Raw genomic sequence first — 24126 nt, forward strand, 5'->3', positions numbered from 1 at the left:
TGAGCCATCTTAGAGAAGCGGTCAGCTACGACTAAGATGGTGGTGCAACCAGCTGAGCAGGGCAAGTCGGTTATAAAGTCCATGGCAATTTGCTGCCAAGGGGCCTCCGGCACCGGATGGAGAAGACCGGAGGGCAAAGTTCTTGGAACCTTGTTCTGCGCACAGGTTGAGCAAGAGGCAACAAAATCTGCCACGTCTTGGCGAAGGGTGCCCCACCAGTAATAACGTGAGAGAAGCGATAGAGTCTTCTTGGACCCCACATGCCCCGCAACCTTGGAGGAGTGCCCCCAGCGCAACACCTCCAGACGTTTATTCTGAGGCACGAAGGTCTTGCCTGGTGGAGGAGTAGAAAAGTTCACCGGGGCCACGGTGATCACTTTGGCAGGCTCGATAATATACGAGGGGTTCTCGTCCTCTTCTGGCGACTGTAGAGATCTGGAAAGTGCATCTGCTTTGGTGTTCTTATTACCGGGCCGGAAGTGAAGCTGGAAGTCGAATCGAGAAAAATACAAGGCCCATCTGGCTTGTCTGGAATTGAGCCTTTGGGCGGACTGCAGATAGGCCAAATTCTTGTGGTCCATGAAGATGGTAAAGGGGTGCACAGCCCCCTCGAGCAGGTACCGCCACTCTTCCAGAGCCATCTTGATGGCCAGCAACTCCCGATCTCCGATGGAGTAGTTGCACTCTGCTGGCGAAAAGGACTTGGAAAAGAACCCGCAGGGAACCAGTCGTCCAGGGGGAACTCGCTGGGAGAGGACCGCCCCAGCTCCGGTGGAAGAGGCGTACACTTCAAGAACAAAAGGCCTACTGGCCACCGGCCGATGTAGGACCGGTGCTGCAAAGGAGCGTTTCAGCGCCAGAAAGGCATCTTCCGCCTCGGAGGACCAGTGATCAGGCTTAGTTCCTTTGCGGGTCAAGGCCGAGATAGGTTTGGTCAACGAGGAAAAATGCGGCACGAACTGTCGGTAATAATTCGCGAATCCGAGGAAACGCTGGATGGCTTTGATTCCGACAGGACGGGGCCACTTGAGTACCGCCGAGAGTTTCTCGGGATCCATCTTCAGACCGGAATCTGTGATGACATGACCCAAGAAGGGTAACGAGGTCTGCTCGAAGAGACACTTCTCAATCTTGGCGTAGAGGTGATTTTCCCGGAGACGGTGCAGGACCATGCGTACGCTTCTCCGATGGGAGGAAAGGTCAGGCGAAAAGATGAGGATATCATCCAAATACACTATTACGCAAGAGTACAGAAGGTCCCGAAACACCTCGTTAACGAACTCCTGGAAGACAGCTGGAGCATTGCAGAGACCAAACGGCATGACTAAATACTCATAATGACCATCACGGGTATTGAAGGCCGTCTTCCATTCGTCGCCTGCGCGAATCCGGATCAAATTGTAGGCTCCCCGCAGGTCCAGCTTCGTGAAGATTCGAGCCCCTCTCAGCCGGTCGAAGAGTTCTGGGATAAGTGGAAGTGGGTATCGATTCTTAACTGTAATATTGTTCAGGCCCCGGTAGTCGATACATGGTCTAAGAGATCCGTCTTTCTTCCGAACAAAGAAGAAGCCTGCACCTGCTGGGGACAAGGACTTTTGGATGAACCCCTTTGCCAAGTTCTCCCGGATGTATTCAGTCATGGCCGTGGTCTCTGCTGGAGATAAGGGATATGTCCTCCCCCTGGGCGGAGTGGCTCCGGGAAGCAAGTTGATAGGGCAGTCATAGGCCCGATGCGGAGGCAGACTCCGCTTCTTTTCTACTGAAAACGTCGGCGTACACGTAGTACGGTGCGGGGAGACCCGTGAGATTGGCCGGCGTTGGCAGGAGACGAGGATGGAGGACGGATTGCAAACAATGAGTGTGGCAGGACTGACCCCAGCGGAGGATCTCCCCTGAGCGCCAGTCGACAACTGGCTCGTGCAGCCGAAGCCAGGGTAATCCGAGGAGGACAGCGTGAGACAATTTAGGCAGCACGTAGAAGGCTATCTTTTCAAAATGAAGCGCTCCAATTTGTAAGTCCACTTCGGTCGTGATCCTGGTAACGAGCCCGGGAAGGGGTGTTCCATCGACGGAGGTGATAGCCCGTGGGTCTTTTAGGATAACCACCGGAATCTGAAGTTGGTCCACCTCTTGCTGCCGGATGAAATTGCCAGCCGCACCCGAGTCCACATACGCCTCTACAGATCTGCGCTCCCGTCCTGAAACAATTAAAGCTGAAAGGGTAAGAGGCAGAGAGGAATTATGATCACCTAGGGAGACCTCTCTTACCTGGCCTAGGTGGAGGCGTTTCCCGGCCTCTCAGGACAAGTGCGGATGAAGTGATTAGCCCCACCACAGTACAGGCAGAGCCCGTTTGTCATCCTCTCTCTGCGACGCTGCTCGGTCAACCTGACCCGATCTACCTGCATGGGCTCGGGGACGCTGCTAGTAGAGGGAGCTGCAGAGCGTGGAATGGGCGCTTGATATAGCCTGAAGGGTCTGCGTTCTCTAACCAATTCCCGCGAGCGCTCCAAAAATCGGAGGTCTATGCGCGTAGCCAGGGCTATAAGGTCCTCCAGAGAGGTGGGGGTATCCCGACCGGCAAGCTCGTCTTTAATCTTGCTGGAAAGGCCTCTCCAGAAGGCACCCACAAGTGCCTCATTATTCCATCCGAGTTCTGACGACAACGTCCGAAAACGGATGGCGTACTGCCCCACAGTAAGCGACCCTTGACGGAGATTAAAGAGAGCTTCTGTGGTAGAAGCCAAGCGGCCGGGTTCGTCAAACACCTTACGAAATGTTTCCAGGAAGTTCTGGATACTCGCTACGACGGGATCATCCCTCTCCCATAGAGGGTTCACCCAGGACAGGGCTTCTCCATCGAGGTGGGATACTATGAACGCCACGTTGGCGCGATCCGTGGGATATTGTTGGGGCAACAGCTCGAAGTGCAGTCTGCACTGGTTTAAAAAGCCCCGACAAAGTTTAGGATCTCCACCATATCTGGGAGGCTTACCCAGGCGGGGGGGCGGGGAGGAATGCGTCCCTGGGAGGGTTAGAGACGACCGCAGCGGACTGCAAGGCAAGCAGTCGGTCATCGATGGACGCCATATACCCCAAAATGTGGGACTGGGCATCGCGCTGCTGCGCGAGCTCCTGCTGCAGGCTGGCTAGGAGGGGAGCATGCCCGGGGTCAGAGGTCTGCATAGCGGACAAACTGGTGTCCATGGACTTCATGAAGGACATGATTCAGGCCTGATTTTCACGCAGGAACAACAGTTCCTTCTGCGTGGCAGCCGTGGCACCGGCGGGGTCCATGGCCTGAGAGTACTGTGACGTTTTTCGAAAACGGACATCCGAGAGTGGACCCTCTGGGTCGCGGATCTGGAGCCCCGGGGGTCGAGCGCTCCAGGTGAAGACCGACCCCTATACAGGGATCGTTTGGGGCAAGACTACCGAGGACAGAACCGCGACAGCCGGTACCAGGAGGGGCGGCTCAAGGACAAGAGGCGCCCGTAGGCAGGAGTACTGGACTGAGAGGTAGAGGACCTTAACAGGATTACAGGATGGGTAGACCGACAGGGAGCAGGTACTAGAGGGGAGAGGACCGGGAGGATGCACACAAGGAGGTACCAGGAGGGAGAACAGGGCGGTCATGCAGGGTGAGAGAACACTGGGAACAAGGAAGCAGAGCCGGGGCTAGTAGCCAAGGGGAAGACAGACAGGACACAGGCGGCACTATAGAAACCGGAAAGGGGCCAAAGCGCAGCGTGGCGAGCACACAGCAACTCTCAGGTGTCCTCTCAATAGAGAGCGCGCCAGAAATACCCTAGGGTCCGGAAGCGGGCAGTACGTGCCGCCCCCGGCGCCACCCCCCGTAGGCAGAAGAGGGGACGCTGGTGCGCGCGCGCGCCCTAAGGAAGGAGCGCGGTGCCGTCACAGGAGGGGAGGCAGAGCGCGGGAGCGCGCCGCGGCGAGGACGCCAGTAGGAGGAGGTGGCGGCGGTTGCCGCTGGAGGAGGGGCGGGAGCGGGTGCAGCCGTGACCGCCGACATGACAGGGACACGTGCTTGTGTAATGTAGGGATGACACATCAGGAGAAATAGTGGCGGCTGGGGACCAAGTACCTAGGTATGTACACCGCCATCAGGTTGCGGAAAGCTTCCATATCCAGGAGCCTAAAAGGCAACATTTTGGGCGCAAGCAGTCACGAAATGTGTGACTTTAGTAGTGTGGCCTGTGGGGCGTTGGCTGCGTATTTGCGCTTGCGTTCCAAGTACTGGGGTATGGACAATTGAACGCTGCACTGGGGCAAGGACGTGGATGTGCTTTCTGATGGTGCTAGTTGAGTATGTGCAATGACAGGTGCAGGGCAGGAGGCATCTTTGTATGCACCATGGACTGGGGATTGGCTTGCATGGATAACAGTGGAAGAAAGCAGTGGTGTCACCCACAGACACTGCTCCTGAGCCCTGGGTATCGGTCCACAAAGTCAGGTGCTTTGCTGTCATGTGTCTGATCATGTTGGTAGTGGTCAGGCTGGAAATTTTTATTATATACAATTTTTTAACCCTTTGTTAGGCGTCCTTGCTTGTATCTGTATATGTTATTTGATTAATATTCCGTTGTTGTACCTGTGTTATTAATAAATTACCATATTTTAAATGATATCATATTGGACTTTATGGTCTGTTTCCTTTTTCTTGGTTTCTGCCACTTTTTTGCTCTGCTTGTCTTATTGCCAACTGTCCTTAAGCCTGTTTTCAAGTCCAACTTTTGAGGGTGTTACCATTTATTTATTTATAAACTCTATTTTTACATAGATTTCCCTCCTCTCATTTAAATATTTCCTTTGTCGTTGTCTCTTATCACAATTTAAATTGAAGCCTGAAATGGCACAATTTTGACCGCATTGATATATGATCTGTGTGGTAGACAAACCCCAGTTTAAAATATCTGGCTTATAGGTAACTCTTTTTTCAGCAAACTGGCGTCAATAACTTGCCTAAGACAATGCAATAAAATTTTAAATGAGGCCTGAAATGGCACACTTTTGAGCGCACTGATATGTGATCCGTGTGGCGGACAAACCTCAGTTTAAAATAGCTGTTTTTTTTAGCCCTGTAACACGGAAAGGATCTGGCTGTATTCTGCAATGCCAACAAGCAAATGGAGCAGGAAAACAGTGTTCTCTGGATTGTTTTTAAAGCAATTAATCAGGATTAAGATCCAAAAAAAATTATTCCAGGCCCCTGATACCTATGTCTAGAAATATCTGTGATAGGCAGCAGACAGAACTGGAATGGACCCTATTGCTATATGCACTTCAGTCTGCCACATACACTGCCTGCCTGCCTAGCACTGATATCTATGCAGCTTTATTAGTCCTCAGAAGGACTGTTATATATAGTATACCCACACTAATTGCGAAGCAAACAAATCTCTCCCTAGCTCAGCAGCAACTCTCCCTACACTGGTTGATTCTGGAGCTGACTGTGATGAGCAGGGCGGTGCCAGGTCTGACATAGACCTGATGACACTGTGCGGCCAGTCAATCATTGTAATGCCACAACCAACATGGTTTCGGTATTAAAGTGTGTGGCAGACAATCATTGCATGCTAATTGTCTTTCTAAAGAATGCCAAACATACAGGGCGGGGACCCGAGCTCCTGCCGAGCAACCCCGGAAATACTTGGCAAGCTCCGAGCATCTCGAGCAGTGAGATGCTTGGGCGAGCACCGAGTAGTGGCGAGCATGCTCGCTCATCACTGTTAGCAATCCATTAATCATGTGTTAGATTTAAATATATAATGAAGTGAATTAAACAAAATAAAATATAATATTAACCATTTAAAAGTAGTTATGGGTGGACCCGTGGTTGTTCTGTTCCGTCTGGTTCGATTGAACATTTAAAGTTTGGTTTGGGTACCAGAATGATACCGGAACCCAGTCTCCATTAGAAATGAATGGTGAGGCCCGAACATCAGACGTTTCCCACTCTGTCATCTGTGACAGCGCTGGAAACATAGTCTCTGAACAGTGGTAAGATTCTCACAACTGGTCAGAGTGCAGCAGTTCCCACGCTGTCACACACATGTCAGTGTGCGAGCCAGAAGCTCTGACCAGTGGCAAAAAGGCTATCACCGGTCGCAAAAGAGAGAATACTACTCTCATCATCATATGATTGGTCTCGCTAATAGCAGCGAGAGCAGGCGTACGATGATGAAAGTATTAATCAGCTGGCGCCTGTGTAATAAATAAAATAAAAAAAATCTATTGAGTCAGATTAGTGCATGTAAAACTGACAGCTACAGCCCCCCTCTGTGAGCTTTATCTTGGCTGGTTATCAAATAGAAGGGTTGAACACTTTTTTTAAAAAATTATTTAAATAAATAATTTAAAAAACAGCTTGGAGTCTACCCTGTTATGATTGAGTAACCGTAGGAGGCAAAAATAGTAATGCTAGCTAATTCCAGAAAACCAGAGAAGTTGGCAGCTATAGGATTGCAGACCCCTGAACCTATCAACACAACTAGCAGTAGCCGTGGGGGGCTCCTACGATGCCCTAGGCCCCTCGATCACAGCCGGAGGACTACATAGCCTAAAGACAGAAAGGGAAATCTAAACTGCCCCAGAGCAGACCCCAAAGTAAAAGGCAGCCCCCCACATATAATGACAGTGAAGCAAGAAGAAAGAACAAAACACAGACAGAAAGATAGACTGAGCAAAGATGGGGCCCACGCTAGCTTAGATAGGAAAGGACAGGAAGGCTGCTGTCTGCAATCCATGAAAAACCCTATGAAAATAAGAGCCAACAAACTGACAGTAAAAAAGGCCCTGAAGACGCTAGGCTTCAAAAAAGCTATGTCAGTACTCAGGAATATTCTGAAGACAGAGCAACAGGCAAAAGGAGATTCAGCTAACCCCAGCAGGGAATGGCAGAATCCAGAAAAGCAAGGAAAACAAAACACTAATGCAAAAAGGCAAAGCAGAAATCTTAGCTTTAGATGAGCAGGAATCAGACTGGTTTCCTAGAAGTCCACAGAGAAATCACCCGCAGGCCAGAAGGGCATCGGCAGCCTTATATCCAGTCATTAACTCCACTCAGCCAGTCATCATCATCAGCCCCAGGTGTTTGACAATCAGGCTCACTACCTTTCTTCACCAGAAGAGGGAGTTCCTCGGGCCTCAGTAGTGAAGGGGAAAATGAACTCACAACACTACCCCATTTTTGACAACCAGTCAAGCTAAAGCAGACAGCTGAGGGCTGGTATTCTCAGACTGAGAAGGAGCTGTAGATATTGCCCATCCTGCCTAAAAATAGCAGCCTGCAGCCAATCCAGAAAAGGCACATCTATTAGATGCGCCAATTCTGGTGCTTTGCCCATCTTTTCCAACTTGTCCTGTTGCAGTGCCAAGTGGATAACATTTGTGGGGTTGATATCCGCTGTGTAATGTCAGTTGACTTCAAGTCCACAAGCTAGTAATGGAAAGGCATCTATAGGACTCCCCCAATACTAATCCCATAGTGAAAATTAAATGACATACACAGAAAAAAGTCCTTTAATTGAAATAAATTCACAGAAAAACTTAATTTGAAATAAACACTTCCTGTTATTTTAAAAATAATAAAACACCATATTCCACAACAGTCCAATGACAATTTATTTGTCCCACGAAAAGGCCAACTCTGCTTCATCCGGATTGCATGGCTGAGTGTTGGCACGATGCAACCGCTCAGCCATGAATCCAGCAACACTGATCTGAGCCTGAGAACTACTGCCTGTGACTGGAAGTAACCTCAATAACTTGGCCTTGTGTTTTGGATCGTTGTCATGTTGGAACGTCCAAGTACATACCATGCGCAGCTTCCGGGCTGATGATTGCAAATTTGCCTCCAGTATTTGCTGATAATGTGCTGCAGTCATCTTTTCTTTAACTTTGACCAAGTTTCCTGTGCCTTTTTAGCTCAGACATCCCCAAAACATCAGCAATCCACCTCTGTGCTTAACAATAGGAATGGTGTTCCTTTCATCATAGGCCTTGTTGACCGCTCTCCAAGTCTAATGTGTATGGTTGTGGCCAAAAAGTTCAATTTTCGTATGATCACTCCAAATTACCTTGTTCCAGAAGTTTCGAGGCTTGTCTCTGTGCTGTTTTGCATATTGGAGGCTAGATACTTTTGTGGCATTTGCGCAGTAATGGCTTTCTTCTGGTGACTCGACCATGTAGCCCATTTTTCTTCAAGTGCCTCCTTATTGTTCATCTTGAAACAACCACACCGCTAGTTTTCAGAGAGTCCAGTATTTCAGATGATATTTATGGGTTTTTCTTTGCATCCCGAGCAATTTTCCTGGCAGTTGTGGACGACATTTTTGTTGGTCTACCTGACCATGGTTTTGTTTTTACAGAGCCCCTGATTTTCCATTTGTTAATCACAGTTTGAACGCTGCTGACTGGCATGATCAATTCCCTGGATATATTTTTGTATCCCTTTCCTGTTTTATACAGTTCAACTACCTTTTCCTGTAGATCCATTGAAAATTCTTTAACTTTCCCCATGACTCACAATCCAGAAACGTCAGATGAATGATGGCAGAGTCTGTGTGGATCCCAGAAACTCACTCAGCTTTTATGCACACACACTGATTACAAGCAAACAGGTCACAGGTGAGGATGTTACCTTTAGTAGCCATTTAAAACCATTTGTGTCAACTTCTGTGCAGGTTATCAGGCCCAAATCACTAGGCTATGTAAACTTTTGATCAGGGTCATTTGGATGTTTTGGGTTGTCATTATGATTTAAAAAGAGAAAACACAATCGATTCACAATAAATGGCTTCACCCAACCACTAACCATGAGTGGAGAAAAGGTTTTGGTGTTATCATTCATATTCTGTGAAAAAAGGCCAAGAAAGCAAAAATTCTGCCGGGGTATCTAAACTTTTGAGCACAACTGTATGCATCAGACCGGGTATATCCTCTTCCTGCCTGACAGACGCTGCCAGTGGTTCCATAGGGTGAATATCGGTGCTGATAGGGGGCAGCCTTGTCTTGTAGCATTTGACAGGTAGACCAACAATGTTCCCTCTTTTTTGCAGATTCCTTCTCACATGCACGGTGACATTATAATGAGTTTGCTGAAGACGGACCCAGAGGTTGTAGACTATCTATTACGTCAGAAACCTGCCGGCTCTCAGTAAGTGGCAAAACATGACTGAAGAACACAAATCAATGAGAGGAAAGGATGGGAGAGGGTTAAAGATCCCCGACTATCCATGTGCATCAACATTAACTCCTATTGTAACTCAGGCTCAGCACCACGCAGGACGCACACTGTCTATATACAGTATTGCCTGTAATGCCCATAGCTGAAAATCAGAAGAAAAGGTCTGTTCTCCAGATATTAACCGGGCCTGAGACGAAGTACCTGACACTGCTTATGGACAGAAGTGGCACTGTTCATAGAGAAAACACACTTTTTTTCCAATTTAAACAATCCTTTAGCAGATTTTTACTATCTAATCTGTCAGCAGAATAATGTAGAGGCAGAGACCCTGATTCTGGCAATGTTTCACTTACAGGCTTGTTTCCTGTCATTTGGGTACAATCCCTGTTTTCTCTGCTGCACATCTAGCAGTTCTCTGAATGCTGAGCTCTGTATAACCCCGCCCCCTCCGCTAATTGGCAGCTCTCTGTGTACACTGTGCATAGGCAGAAAGCTGTCAATCAGTGGTGGTGGGGTTAAACAGAGCAAGAGGACAAGAGTTCACAGGGCAGCTAGTCCTGTAGTGATAATTTCCTGCTGATAAATCACTGATTGTATTTAAACAGCAACACACAGACTAGTGACACATCGCTGTAGTCAGGGTCTCTGCCCCTACATCTTGCTGCTCTCAGATGCATTTTCCACCTTCTTGGTGAGTCTGTGGTGGGCTTGTGCTTTTACATTACAGCTAATTTGCAGAAGTCTAGCTCAGATAAGGCTCAAGCTGCTGCTCTACGACACCTGGGTTTGATCCTCACTATGGGCAGAAAGAGTCACGAGCACATCGGTGTCTTATATGTCCTATCCACACCAGCTGATTTCAGGATAGTAACAAGTGCTGAATATTCCAGTCGTTCACTGCTCAATTACAACAACGGGGACAGAGCGGTCACTAACTGAAGATAAATAGTTTTATGAATACACACCTTACGTGTTTTTTTGGATGATTGCACACAGCCCAATTATCTGGAGTGGGCCTTCCTATGAATATTGCCCCATAATCAGGGCTTGTAGGAAACTGTAAACTGGAAAATGTAAAGCCCTATTCTTCTAATGCCCCGGTGGCTTTTGAGATACTTATCATTTGCATTTACAGCTTAAAGCAGGGTTGAACATTAATTATTTGACGCACATTCTGTAAAACACTACGTTTTGTGTGCTTTGCTTTTATTCTGTGCAGGCGCAACGTTATTTCGAGTGAGCCAATCGGAACGGAGCAGCCGTGGAGAATGCGCGTCACAACATCTATGGTTTCTCATAGCACCATTTCAACTGTAGTGCAACTGCTGAGTGCCGAAGAACGATCAGGTGAAAAAGCAAAGTCAATGATTGCCATGTTTGCTTTGATATTGAGATAGTCATATCACTTAAAAGTGTTGTCCAGGTCTATTTTTTTTTTTTTACTATGGGCCTAAAATCTAACAGACAATGATCTGCCTGTTCGACCCGGTACAAAGCGGCCACCGACTGCTCCCGCCAGCTGCTATGTTAAATGAGTAGCTCTGCTTTTCAGCTCTGCTCTGTCCACAGGCGTGAATGTCGACATCGTGCTGAATGACAGTCGGCTCCCCGCAGTTCGTCAGTGGGGAGCCGGCTGTTAATTAGCATGAGCTTGGCCGTCACTCTCCGTTAACAAAGCTGAGCAGACGAGAAACTGGTAACCAGTTGTAGTGATGTCAATGGAAGCTGCTGAATCTCCGGGAGGAGCGTTCTGTGCTGGCAGGTAGTTAGCACCTGTTAGTTCTTAGGCACATAGTAAATGAATTAAATCGCCCCAGATAAGCCCTTTAATATCCGTCTGTTATATTTTGCCTACATTGTATTGATGCTATTTTATAGGATTTCAAACCAGCTTTACACCTTTGAGCAAGCGCCGCCCGTCCCGCTCCCAAGAGGACCTGACTCTGCTCCCAGGAGCCACAACTCACAGAGGTTTTCTGCCAGTTCTGCCTCGTTTCCTGCCAATATTTACTCGAGTATCATCTTGTCCTACACCATAACAAGACTTCTTTTGCTGTTAATAACACACTCTTTGGTACGACGCTAAAGGAATATGCCCATTTTGCCTGTAAGGCGATGTTCACGCATTGAGTTAAAAGCTGCATGTTACAGTACCAGCAAAAGCTATGACATTTCAGAAATCTCATGCATGCCCTTGTTTATTTTTACTGACTCAATTGGAACTGCTGTGTGTTTGAAAACTGCAATGTCAATTATTTCAGTGTTTTTGCAGCATATTTTTAACCATAGAAAGCAATAAGTGCAAAAAAGCAGCAAAAACACTGCTATCAATTTTGCGGCATTTTTGGTGAACAGAAACGTAGAGGTACAATAGGATGTGAAACCTATTTATATTTTTGTGATTTTCCAAAGTTTAAACCACAATGTCTTGGTGTCCTGACCGGAGCACAGATGATAGTAGTAGTACAGTTTAATTACATTAGTGATGTATGTTAAAGCAAAGAAAACCCGACCAACTCAATGCCCTGCTAATGTGTGAAAGTCAACTATACCCAACCAACTAATTGCTCTGCCAATGTGTGAAAGTGAACTATGCCCAACCAACTCACTGCACTGCCAATATGTGAAAGTGAACAATGCCCAGCCAATGTGTGAAAGGAACATTTCCTAACCTACACAATGCACTGCCAATGTGTGAGAGTCAGCTATACCTGACCAACCAAATTCCCTGCCAATGAGTGAACGTGAACTATACCCAACCAACTCACCGCCCTGCAAATGAGTGAAAGTGAATTATACCCGACCAACTCACAGCTCTACCAATGAGTGAAAGTGAATTATACCCGACCAACTCACTGCCCTGCCAATGAGTGAAAATGAACTATGCCCGACCAACTCATTGCCCTGCCAATGTGTGAAAGTGAACAGTGCCCTACCAATGTGTGAAAGTGAACAATGCCTGACCAATTCAATTCACTGCCAATGTGTGAAAGTGAACAACGCCTCACCAACTCACTGCACTGCCAATGTGTGAAAGTGAACAATGCCCAACCAATTCAATTCACTGCCAATGTGTGAAAGTGAACAACGCCTCACCAACTCACTGCACTGCCAATGTGTGAAAGTAAACTATACCCGACCAACTCTGCCCTGCCAATGAATAAAAGTGAACTATGCCCAACCAATTCATTGCCCAATCAATGTGTGAATGTGAACTATGCCCAGCCAACTCACCGCCCTGGCAATGTGTAAAAGTGAACAATGCCCGACCAACTCAAAACCCTGCCAATATGTGAATATGTGAAAGTCAACAGTGCCCGACCAACTCAACGCCCTGCCAGTGTGTAAAAGTTGGATACAAAGAATGGGAGCACAAAGCTAGTAGGATATATCCAAGTCATTTTAATAATACTTTAAGTATCAAAACCATAAAAAACATATCCATAGCTCATATAGCAGGACAGTGTAGGACACACTGCACACCTCAATAGAGCAAACCACCAATTTAAACACAATGAATTGTCCAAAGAAATATTGCACAAATATAAATATTTTATTGAATATTAAAAAGTCAATAACAAATAAGGCTAAAAGTGACAGACAATAACTGCAAAAACCATAAAGGTGGTAGAGACTTACCAAGGGGTCCTAGAATATGTTATAAATAACCATATCTACAGACCAGTATAACAGGAATCTATGCAGAGAGTATTCATCACATGTTCCATACATGGACAAAAGTAAACATAATAAGTAAACAAAACAGTGTTACATGCTCCACATAGACATCCATCAAGTCAAATGGTAACACCTCTACAGAATATAGTCAAAGAATGATAAAGAAACCATACCCGATATCAGAGCTCAGGACACCACGCTGTCTCCCGCCCACCCCGGCACGCATTTCGGAGGTTTCCTTCATCAGGGAGCATGCCATGATGACAAGCTGTGGCTATTTATAGTTACTATAGCCGGAAACAACTATCAGTGACTACCGTCACTGCCGGCAAATCTTCAATGTACCGCAAAGGGGGACGCGGTCCATTGACCCCTGTTCGTCTGACAAGAAGAGGTCCCTCTCCCACAGCCCCAGGAAGAGATTGGCATAGGCAGGCACAAAAGACGCCCCCATTGCCGTCCCCTGGAGCTGTAGGTCGAAGGACCCCTTAAACACAAAAAATACCCCTTTGGACGTGGAACATTGACAACATCTTCTTCGTCTGGCAAGGCACCCCACTGACCTTGAGCAACTTATCCGTACCTTGAACAACGATGACTTCAATATCCATCTGACTTTTTTATGTAGTGGTGTTTCTTTGGATTTTTTGGATGTTACTATTAGGAGGGACCCTTTGGGTATGTTGCAAACTGATATTTTCAGAAAGGCAACAGCCACTAATACACTACTCCATGCTTCTTCAGGGCACCCACGTCACATGATTAGATCTGTTTCTGTTGGGCAATTCCTCCGTCTTCGGTCGGATGTGTTCTTCGAACATTGATTTCGAATACAGAGCGGAAGAACTCCGACAGCGGTTTTTATCACGTGGCTATTGCCACAGGATGACTAAGACAGCGTACCATAGAGCCAAACATGCCTCCCGACATGATTTGCTATATAAAACTAGATCTGCAATCAAATCTATAGATAAACAAAAGGTGAGGTTTGTCACCACATTTAGCACTCAGTCCAATAGGGTACATTCAATATTTCAAAAAGCGCGGCCGAATCTTAGGGTCGACCCTATTATTGGTAAGTTTATTTCTGAAAGACCCTCTATGTCATTCAGGCGGGCTAAGAACCTGAGAGACCATCTTGTCTCCAGCCATTATACTGGGCAGAGAACATCTACTTTTTTGGCCAATTTCACGGTAAGGGGTGGTTGTGTTCCGTGTGGCAGATGTGTTACCTGCCCAAATGTAGATCGATGTGATTCCTTTTCTAATTTTGATGGCACCAAGTCATTCAAGATTAGCCAACATATTACATGTACAACAAGATATGTTGTTTACTATGCTACGTGTCCATGCAGACTAATTTATGTTGGACTCACAACACGTCAGCTTAAGGTCCGTATAAGGAAACGCATCTTAGGGATCCAGGCAGCGATCTGCCATATGGACGCTTCCACCCTCAAAACAATACCACAACATTTTAAAAACTTTCACAACTGTGATGGTACTCTGTTGAGGGTACGTCGTATTGATGCCCTTAAAATCAACATCAGAGGTGGAAGGTTGTCCAAACCTCTGGGTAGGCTGGAGACAAGATGGATCTGGCTATTGAATACTGTTCACCCTTTTGGCCTGAATGAGTATCTCTCTTATGCTCCCTTTCTTTGATCCCCTGGCTGCTGTGCATCATTTAGTGACGCTCTCTCCACATCTACCTTTTTTTATTTTGTTATTTTAATATTTTATTTTTATATTTTAGTGACTTCGTGTTGACTGCCTTACCACCATGATGACCGATGTGTTTGGGAGGGAAATTTCACCATTTGGCTGGATAATGAAATGAAGCAGATTTTTCATCCATCTGCTTTTAAGTAATAATAATAAAAAATATTGGTTTTGTTATATAAACAATATTCATAGGATATTGAACGATAATTTGCCACATTATATTTGTTTGTATAATGACTAGTGTTTTATGTCACTATTTTGGATCTTTTTCTAGAAATCCTTCTGTTTACTATTTATGTGGCAACTTTGTTGTTTGTCATCATTTTCTGTATGTATATTTATATTCGTTTTATGCTGTTATTTTTATATTAATGGTAGTTTATATAGTGCTGCTGCTTCACACACACACATATATATATATATATATATATATATATATATATATATATATATATATATACACTAGTATATACTAGCTATGAACCCGTTCTATGCCCGGGTGGCGAGCATTTTTATTGGTATGTGGTCTCCCATCCTGGAATGTGCTGCCCCCCTCCTATCCTAGTGTGCATGGCATCCCTCATCCCTATCCTGGGATGCATGGTACCCTCACCCCGCCCCCAATCCTGGTAAGCATGGTACCCTATTCCTCATCCTGGTATGCATGGTCCCCTCACCCCCCAAGCCTGGTATGCATGGTACCCCCTTATCCCTATCCTGGTATGCATGGTCCCCTCACCCCCTATCCTGGTATGCATGGGCCCCCTCACCCCCCAATCCTGGTATGCATGGTCCTCTCACCCCCCCAATCCTGGTATGCATGGTCCCCTCACCCCCCTATCCTTGTATGCATGGTCCTCTCACCCCCCTATCCTGGTATGCATGGTCCTCTCACCCCACCTATCCTGGTATGCATGGTCCTCTCACCCCACCTATCCTGGTATGCATGGTCCTCTCACCCCCCTTTTCCTGGTATGCATGGTCCTCTCACCCCCCTTTTCCTGGTATGCATGGTCCTCTCACCCCCCTTTTCCTGGTATGCATGGTCCTCTCACCCCCCAATCCTGGTATGCATGGTCCTCTCACCCCCCAATCCTGGTATGCATGGTCCTCTCACCCCCCCCCCCTATCCTGGTATGCATGGTCCTCTCACCCCCTTTTCGTGGTATGCATGGTCCCCTCACCCCCCTTTCGTGGTATGCATGGTCCCCTCACCCCCCTTTCGTGGTATGCATGGTCTCCTCACTCGGTTTTCGTTGTATGCATGGTCCCCTCACCCCCCTTTCGTGGTATGTATGGTCCCCTCACCCTCCTTTCGTGGTATGCATGGTCCCGTCACTCCCCTTTCATGGTATGCATGGTCCCCTCACCTTCCTTTCGTGGTATGCATGGTTCCCTCACCCCCCTTGTCCTGATACTTATGTTCCCCCTCACCCCTATTAAACTACACACATACAAAAAAAAAACATTTATACTCACCCTTCTTTCCTGTGCTCCAGCGCTGTCCCGTTCTGCTGGAGGCCGGGGCAGGAGTGTGGTGCAGAAGTACGCGCATGCCCATAGCGCTGTCCGGCGCCATATTGCTGAAGACACACTGCAAATGTGTCTTCAGTAAAATGGTGCCGATCACGCTATGTGCATGCGCAATTCCGGCTAAACTCCTTCCCCGATCTCTGGCCGAAGAGAAGCGCCGTGGCAATGCTCCTCCCGGTCAGGTATGTAAGTATGGCGCCGTAAATAGCGGTATGCAGTGTGTACACATACCGCCATTTCCAGCAGCATACACACTCCTCACCGCTGGATGCCTCATTCTGTCTGGAGCCAGACTGAGCAGGCGCGTCGCGCTTGCGCAGTCTACAAAGGCTTCGGACAGAGTGACGCTTAGCGCGTTATATTATACTTTAGATATATGTATATACAGTATATACCTATTGTGTGGGTTTTCTATTTTCTGCCAAACTTATCTTTGCTCTGGCTATTATGTTACTATATTCTATTTAATAAGCTTACACATCTTAGTTACTCCGCTATATACTTTCTGTGAGGTATCCTTTTGTGATGATTGATATAGCGACTTTGTTTTCTTACATATCTTAGATCCTGTATAAGTGCCCACTTGTATGCCCTTAATTAACATGGCTGCTGTATTTTATTAGCACATGTGCTGTTTCCATCTTCCACCCTGCTTCGTCCACTACCGCCCTTTGTCTGACATCCGATCACATGGGGCCCCGTGTGTATCGGCATCGGCGAATGGGGCGGTATTGTGGTGTGAGGCGCGGCGGTGACGGCAGTCACTGATAGTTGTTTCCGGCTATAGTAACTATAAATAGGCACAGCTTGTCATCATGGCACACCCTCTGAAGAAGGAAACCTCAACGCGCGTTGGGGTGGGTGGGAGACAGCGTGGTGTCCTGAGCTCTGATATCGGGTATGGTTACTTTATCATTGTTTGACTATATTCTGTAGAGGTGTTACCATTTGACTTGATGGATATCTGTGGAGCGTGTAACACTGTTTTGTTTACTTATTATGTTTACTTTTGTCCATGTATGGAACATGTGATGAATACTCTCTGCATAGACTCCTGTTATACTGGTCTGTAGATATGGTTATTTATAACATATTCTAGGACCCCTTGGTCTGTCTCTACCGCCTTTATGGTTTTTGCTGTTATTGTCTGTCACTTTAAGCCCTGGTTGTCATTGACTTTTTGATATTCAATAAAATATTTATATTTGTGCAATATTTCTTTGGACAATTCATTGCGTTTAAATTGGTGGTTTGCTCAATGTGTAAAAGTGAACAATGCCTAACCAATACACTGCCCTGCCAATATGTGAAAGTAAACAGTGCCTTACCAACTCACTGCACTGCCAATGTGTGAAAGTGAACAATGGCCAACCAAGTCAGTGCCCTACCAATGTGTGAAAGTGAACAATGCCCAACTAACTCAATGGCCTGCCAATGTGTAAAAGTGAACAATGCCCAACCAACTCACTGCCCTGCAAATATACGAAAGAAAACAGTGCCCGACCAACTCCCTGCACTGCCAATGTGTGAAAGTGAACAATGGCCAACCAAGTCAGTGCCCTACCAATGTGTGAAAGTCAACTATAACCGACCAACCAAATGCCCTGCCAATGTGTGAAAGTCAACTATGCCCAACCAGCTCAGTGCCCTGCCAATGTGTGAAAGTGTACAATGCCCCAACAACTCAGTGTCCTAACAATGTGTGAAAGTCAACATTGCCAACCAACACACTGCCCTGTCAATGTGTGAAAGTGAACAATGCCTAACCTACTCAATGCCCTGTCAATGTGTGAAAGTGAACAATGCCTAACCTACTCAATGCACTACCAATGTGTGAAAGTGAACAATGCCTAACCTACTCACTGCCCTGCCAATGTGTGAAAGTGAACAATGCCTAACCTACTCAATGCACTACCAATGTGTGAAAGTGAACAATGGCCGCCTAACTCACTGCCCTGCCAATGTGTGAAAGTGAACAATGCCTAACCTACTCACTGCCCTGCCAATGTGTGAAAGTGAACTATACCCGACCAACTTACTGCCTTGAAAATGTGTGAAAGTGAACAATACCTGACCAACTCAGTGCCTTGCCAATGAGTGAAAGTGAACTATGCCCGACCAATTCAATGCCCGACCAGTGTGTGAAAGTGAACAATGCCTGAACAAACTCAGTGCCCTGCCAATGTGTGAAAATTGACAATGCCTGACCAACTCAACCCTCTACCAATGTGTGAACGTGAACTATGACTGACCAACTCAGTGCAGTACCAATGTGTTAGGTAAACAATGCCTGGACAGTTCACAGCTGCACCTAATATATGAATCCAGGTTTTTGGTTGGAATAATTACAATTTTTTTCAGAAACATTTTTTTTTTACATAAATAATTTGATCAAATTGCCTTTTTTCCAAAAAGTGTGTTATGATTTGACACACACTTTACATTGGTGGATCTTGTGTTGTTCATGCTTGCATGGTGAACTTTGGATCCTGAAAAACACAGCTATTAAAGCCGCAAAAAGGGCAGCAAACCTGTGTTTTGGCTGCGGAAAAGAAAGCAGCAAAAATGCACCATGTGTACATAGCCTATTACAGTCCACAAATCCTGACCATATTTCACACAGGACTACGAGGAATCTAATTCCTGGTAGAATTCCAATGACTTATGGATATGGGACGGACCCCCACTCCATGTTAAAACCACCATAACTACAGTAAACCTAGGCACTAGAATAAATACACAACACATTATTTTGGTTGTCAAAATGGCCACAGCTTTATTTAAATCACAGGATTAACACAATCACAGTAGGAGTCAGGTGAAGTGCTAGTACATTGGGATTGACAAGTACTGTGATATCCCAGCTGTCTGACATACAGAACCAGGCCAGACAGCCATAAAGGGGCGGCACACACTGGCTTGCCATTCAAGCAGAGCCAGTAACCTTTCAGGGCACCAATGACCCCATTATCCTCACTCCTGTGCTTAACCACTGTGGCCGCCCCTGATTGACGTTACCATTACAACGTCCTTGAGGCTGGCCACCAAAGCCGAGCCTGTTCACCACCATGAGGTTTTACATCCTCTATTAGTTAAAATGAGTCCACCTTAACTTGCCTGCAACTTCCACCTGACTCCTAAACCGCAAAGCTGTGACGGGTTATAAATTCACATTTGACACTTTTTTTTTTTTTTTTTTGTTATTTATTTATTTATTTTTTTAATAAATCACTTTAGTAAACTTATAAGATAGAAGTCCCTGCAAAAGCATTATGGGGACTAGCTTGGCAAACCTCCGACTCACAAAGAGTCATCCTACAGCACTCAGGAGAGGAAAAAACCCCTGTGGAGGAAACCTCTAGGGAACCATGGCTGAAGGATGGCCCTTCCCTTGGGCTTAGAAGGTTAATGCTGTTAACTCTTTATAGCCATGATAAAATTGAGCCAGGAACAAGATATACATGGTAATTTCAAAAATACAATAAAGCATTCATCATACAAGCAATAATCAAAACGTTTTAGGACAATGATTGTAAACAGGGCGGGTGGGCGGGAAATGCTTCCTCCTGTTCATCCTGTCCAAGAAAGAGGGAAGAGACACAGATCTCCTGCTCTATATAAGCCCCACCCTCCTCACAGTAACTCACCAGGCACAGACATACTGTGCTTCTTACTCTGAAAGCAACATCACTCTAGCTTAAAATCTACACTATACCAAAAAGCTGCAGGAGTAAAGGTCCACCAATCCCCAAGTCATGTCCTCCTCCGCCTATGGCTCCAGTGGTTTCTTGACTTATGGATATGGGACGGACCCCCACTCCATGTTAAAACCACCATAACTACAGTAAACCTAGGCACTAGAATAAATACACAACACATTATTTTTGGTTGTCAAAATGGCCACAGCTTTATTTAAATCACAGGATTAACACAATCACAGTAGGAGTCAGGTGAAGTGCTAGTACATTGGGATTGACAAGTACTGTGATATCCCAGCTGTCTGACATACAGAACCAGGCCAGACAGCCATAAAGGGGCGGCACACACTGGCTTGCCATTCAAGCAGAGCCAGTAAACTTTCAGGGCACCAATGACCCCATTATCCTCACTCCTGTGCTTAACCACTGTGGCCGCCCCTGATTGACGTTACCATTACAACGTCCTTGAGGCTGGCCACCAAAGCCGAGCCTGTTCACCACCATGAGGTTTTACATCCTCTATTAGTTAAAATGAGTCCACCTTAACTTGCCTGCAACTTCCACCTGACTCCTAAACCGCCACCAGAGAGGCCATTTGACACCTTAAATGGACTCGCCCCCACCAACCATGCCTAATAAAGCCATCAACCATTTCTACATGCTATGGAAAGTCTGTGCACACAAGTAATAAAATTAAAATTCCAGAGCTCCGACAGATTAATTTTATCGATGCCATGCTACCAAGTTATAATCGATAATACGGTAACTACAGCAAAATAGCAGTTGTTAAACCTCCTGCAATGAGGATCCCATAATGGGGAATGTGGAAAGTAAGCCATAATTAAGGTCATAGCCACAATCTGAATACCTGCATAATGACATCTGTCATGCCTCAAAAAACTATTATACCGCATGTATTGTAGCCAGCTCTAATAATTCACCAAATCACAGATTTTAGTTCTAGAAACCACCATTATTTACAGTAGCTGTGCAGTAAAATTTCTTAAACCCACTTACTATCACTACCCGAAAAGTGATGAACATATCAATAGAAAGATATTATAAATAGGGAGTAATTAAAACTATACACAATATAACATCAACATTATAACCGACCATAAAATAACATTCAGAATATCTGGAAGCAGCAATTTAAATAAACCTAAAGCAGAAAAAAGTCTACAAAGGCATTATTAATAACCCGGCCACGCCATTGTTAATTGTTTTTTATGCACTTGATAACATTTACTGTTGACCTCTCCAACTGGGTCAAAGGCATTGGGAATAGGCATATTGCCCTTTTTGTTAATGCACTTGATTACTTTACCCTTAGCGGCTCCCACTGGCTCAAGGGCACCGGGAGTAGGCATACTGCCCTTTGTGTTAATGCACTTGATGATACCCTTAGCCGCTCACACCAGCTCAAGGGCATCGGGAATAGGCATATCGCCCTTCATGTTAATGCACTTGATTACTTTACCCTTAGTCACTCCCACTGACTCAAGGGCACACTGATTAGGTGCAGTGCTCTTCAGTTTTGTGCACTAGATAACTGCATTGTCCAGACGACAACCTTGTTTTCTTCACCCCTCCAGCCGCCGTCCCTGGCACAGAGGAGCCAATTTCTTCTGTAGGCATGCAAAATATGATTGCCCTGACCCCAGGGACATTACCCTAACAGGGTCCTATAAAATATAAATGCTTCTGGAGACCAGGGGGCCATACCTTGATGGTCACCCCTCCATACCAGGGGGCCATACCCGAGATGGTTACCCCCTCCACACCAGGGGGCCATACACGAGATGGTTACCCTCCACACCAGGGGGCCATACACGAGATGATTACCCCTCAAAACCAGGGTGCCATACCTGAATTGGTTATCCTTCCAAACCCAGGGGGGGGGTCCGCGGCCAGTTTATTAACAAACATTTACAATAAGTATTAAATACACAATCATATACGACATGAGGGGAGGGTTCTTGGAGCCCCAAAAAATACTGGCTAAATATTTTGGCAAACACACAAGAACTTAAAAAATCCACGTTACCCACAGCCGTAAACCACCAGCTCGAGGGCACCAAACATCCCATTCCGGAAAGTCCAACCACCAAAAGCTCCCGGGTAACACCCCGTCCAGAGTTACCCGTCCAGAGCCGTAACCAAAAGCCAGATCCAGAATTTTAACTTCCAATTCCTTTTTGCTGATTCAGCATCAACTCCAAGACCCCACCCAGAGGTCCATACTTAATATGGTTACCCCTACTGACCAATTTATAAATAGCGTCAAGGACCCACTAAAAGGAAAACAATTTTTTTTTTTTTTTTTTAAATTCATGTTCTTATTAAAATAAACATAAAATAAACTTTAAAGCATAAATCACATTAATACGCTGGGGGGAGTCCATGAAGCTCCCAAATCTGATTACCAAACATAAAATGTACCAACAATTACACCCAGCTGTTACCCCCCACTAGATCGGGAGCACATAGCCACAAGGGTTCCAACGTTCACTTGAATTTCCTCCACCTTACACCAGGTCCAGAACCATATTAACTTGCAAAAAGAGGAATCCATATCCCAATGAATCCCCCAGACCAATTTCTAACCAACTTCTAGGACCCCCCTAACCACCAGGCTCCAGGTAATCCACTCAGGCCTGTGCCATCTGCCATCTTAAGTAATATAAAATAAGCACTTGGTGAGTATACACTGATCCCCTTTTTTTTTTTTTTTTTTTTTTAGTTATTATTCACACCTTTATTAAAACAAACATACCATAAAACATCAAAACATAAATAATATTAACACGCTGGTAGGAGTCCTTGAAGCTCCCAAAATCCAGTGATTACCAAACATAAAGTGAACATAAAATGTACCAACAATTACTCCCAGCCGTTACCCCACCAGCTCGGGAGCACCATAACCACAAGGGTTCCGATGTTCACTTGAATTTCCTGGGGATCCGACAAACCCTTGCCGAAACTCCCCCCCACCTTTCACCAGATCCAGAACCATATTGAATTCCAAAAGGAGGAAACCATATCCCAATGGATCCCCCAGACCATATTTAACCAACTTCAAGGACCCCTCCAACCGCACAAAATGTGGGATAAGTGAGGGTGAAAAACTCACAGGTTTACAACAGGTTAATAATGGAAAATATCCCATCGTAAGGTCCAGAAATAGACAGAGATGGGCAATGCTGTGTTATATGAGAAGCCGCCTGCTCCTCTACAGCAGTTACAGACTCTAATCACCGGCTGCACATAAATGGTAAGAAATATGTAGGTCTAATATAAGCAGCCTGCAGTCATAGGTGTGTGAGCAGAAAACTGCAAGTTCTGTATCCCAGCCAGTCACTCTACTACATGCAACTACAATAGACGAGAGACAGGGCTGAAAACTGGGCCCATGATGTGTCCTCCAGAGCAATGTGCAGCCTCACACTAGGAGTGCCCACTCACTGCCCGCCATGTGCTGAGTTATTAGTGCCCACTCACTGCCCGCCATGTGCTGAGTTATTAGTGCCCACTCACTGCCCGCCATGTGCTGAGTTATTAGTGCACACTCAAATGTGCCGAGTCACTCACCGATTATTTATTTTACACATGATAAAACATAAACCATTCAGGCCTGTTCCATCCACCATCTTAGGTAATATAAAATAAGCTCTTGGTGGGTACACTCTGATCATGCAATATATGAGGGGGAGGACTAAAGGCAGCAATCGCTACAGAAATCAAGCACTAAGCTGGAAGTCATGTCCAGGTTATATGTACAGCCAGGAAAATGACCTGGAGACACAGGATGTCTATACCCAGCATGATCCGTATATAGCAGAGTGAGGAGTGATATCATGTATACAGACCTGTGTTACAGGTTAAGTATACAGCACAGGAATAGAGCCTTTACACATACACCACATATAGTGAGTAACCTGGTTACACTGGATCTGCACACCCAGCATCACAGTATGTAACAGAGATGAGGTCACATACAGCTCATCAGACTCCATAACTGGGATGGGGGGATAATCCTCACACAGCATGATCAGTATATAGCAGAGTGAGGAGTGATATCATGTATACAGACCTGTGGTACAGGTTAAGTATACAGCACAGGAATAGAGCCTTTACACAGATACCACATATAGTGAGTAACCTGGTTACACAGGATCTGCACACCCAGCATCACAGTATGTAACAGAGATGAGGTCACATACAGATCATCAGACTCCATAACTGGGAAGGGGGGTAATCAGCACACAGCAGGGTCAGTATACA

General features: G+C 45.9%; 1 protein-coding gene across 1 annotated transcript in view; it reads left to right on the top strand.

The window, feature by feature from the left end:
• LOC141087513 (rho GTPase-activating protein 6-like) overlaps positions 1-17359 on the top strand; it is a 186113-nt gene extending 168754 nt beyond the window's left edge. Inside the window, exons 10-13 of the mRNA XM_073573060.1 lie at positions 9081-9178; positions 10428-10555; positions 11087-11282; positions 14643-17359. Of these exons, the coding sequence (XP_073429161.1) occupies positions 9081-9178; positions 10428-10555; positions 11087-11247 (387 nt within the window). The 3' untranslated portion in view covers positions 11248-11282; positions 14643-17359. The remainder of the gene's footprint in view (positions 1-9080; positions 9179-10427; positions 10556-11086; positions 11283-14642) is intronic.
• The last annotated feature ends 6767 nt before the right edge of the window (positions 17360-24126 follow it).

This window comes from Dendrobates tinctorius, unplaced genomic scaffold, assembly GCF_039654945.1.
Source record: "Dendrobates tinctorius isolate UK_male_01 unplaced genomic scaffold, ASM3965494v1 ptg000034l, whole genome shotgun sequence".
Taxonomy (NCBI): domain Eukaryota; kingdom Metazoa; phylum Chordata; class Amphibia; order Anura; family Dendrobatidae; genus Dendrobates; species Dendrobates tinctorius.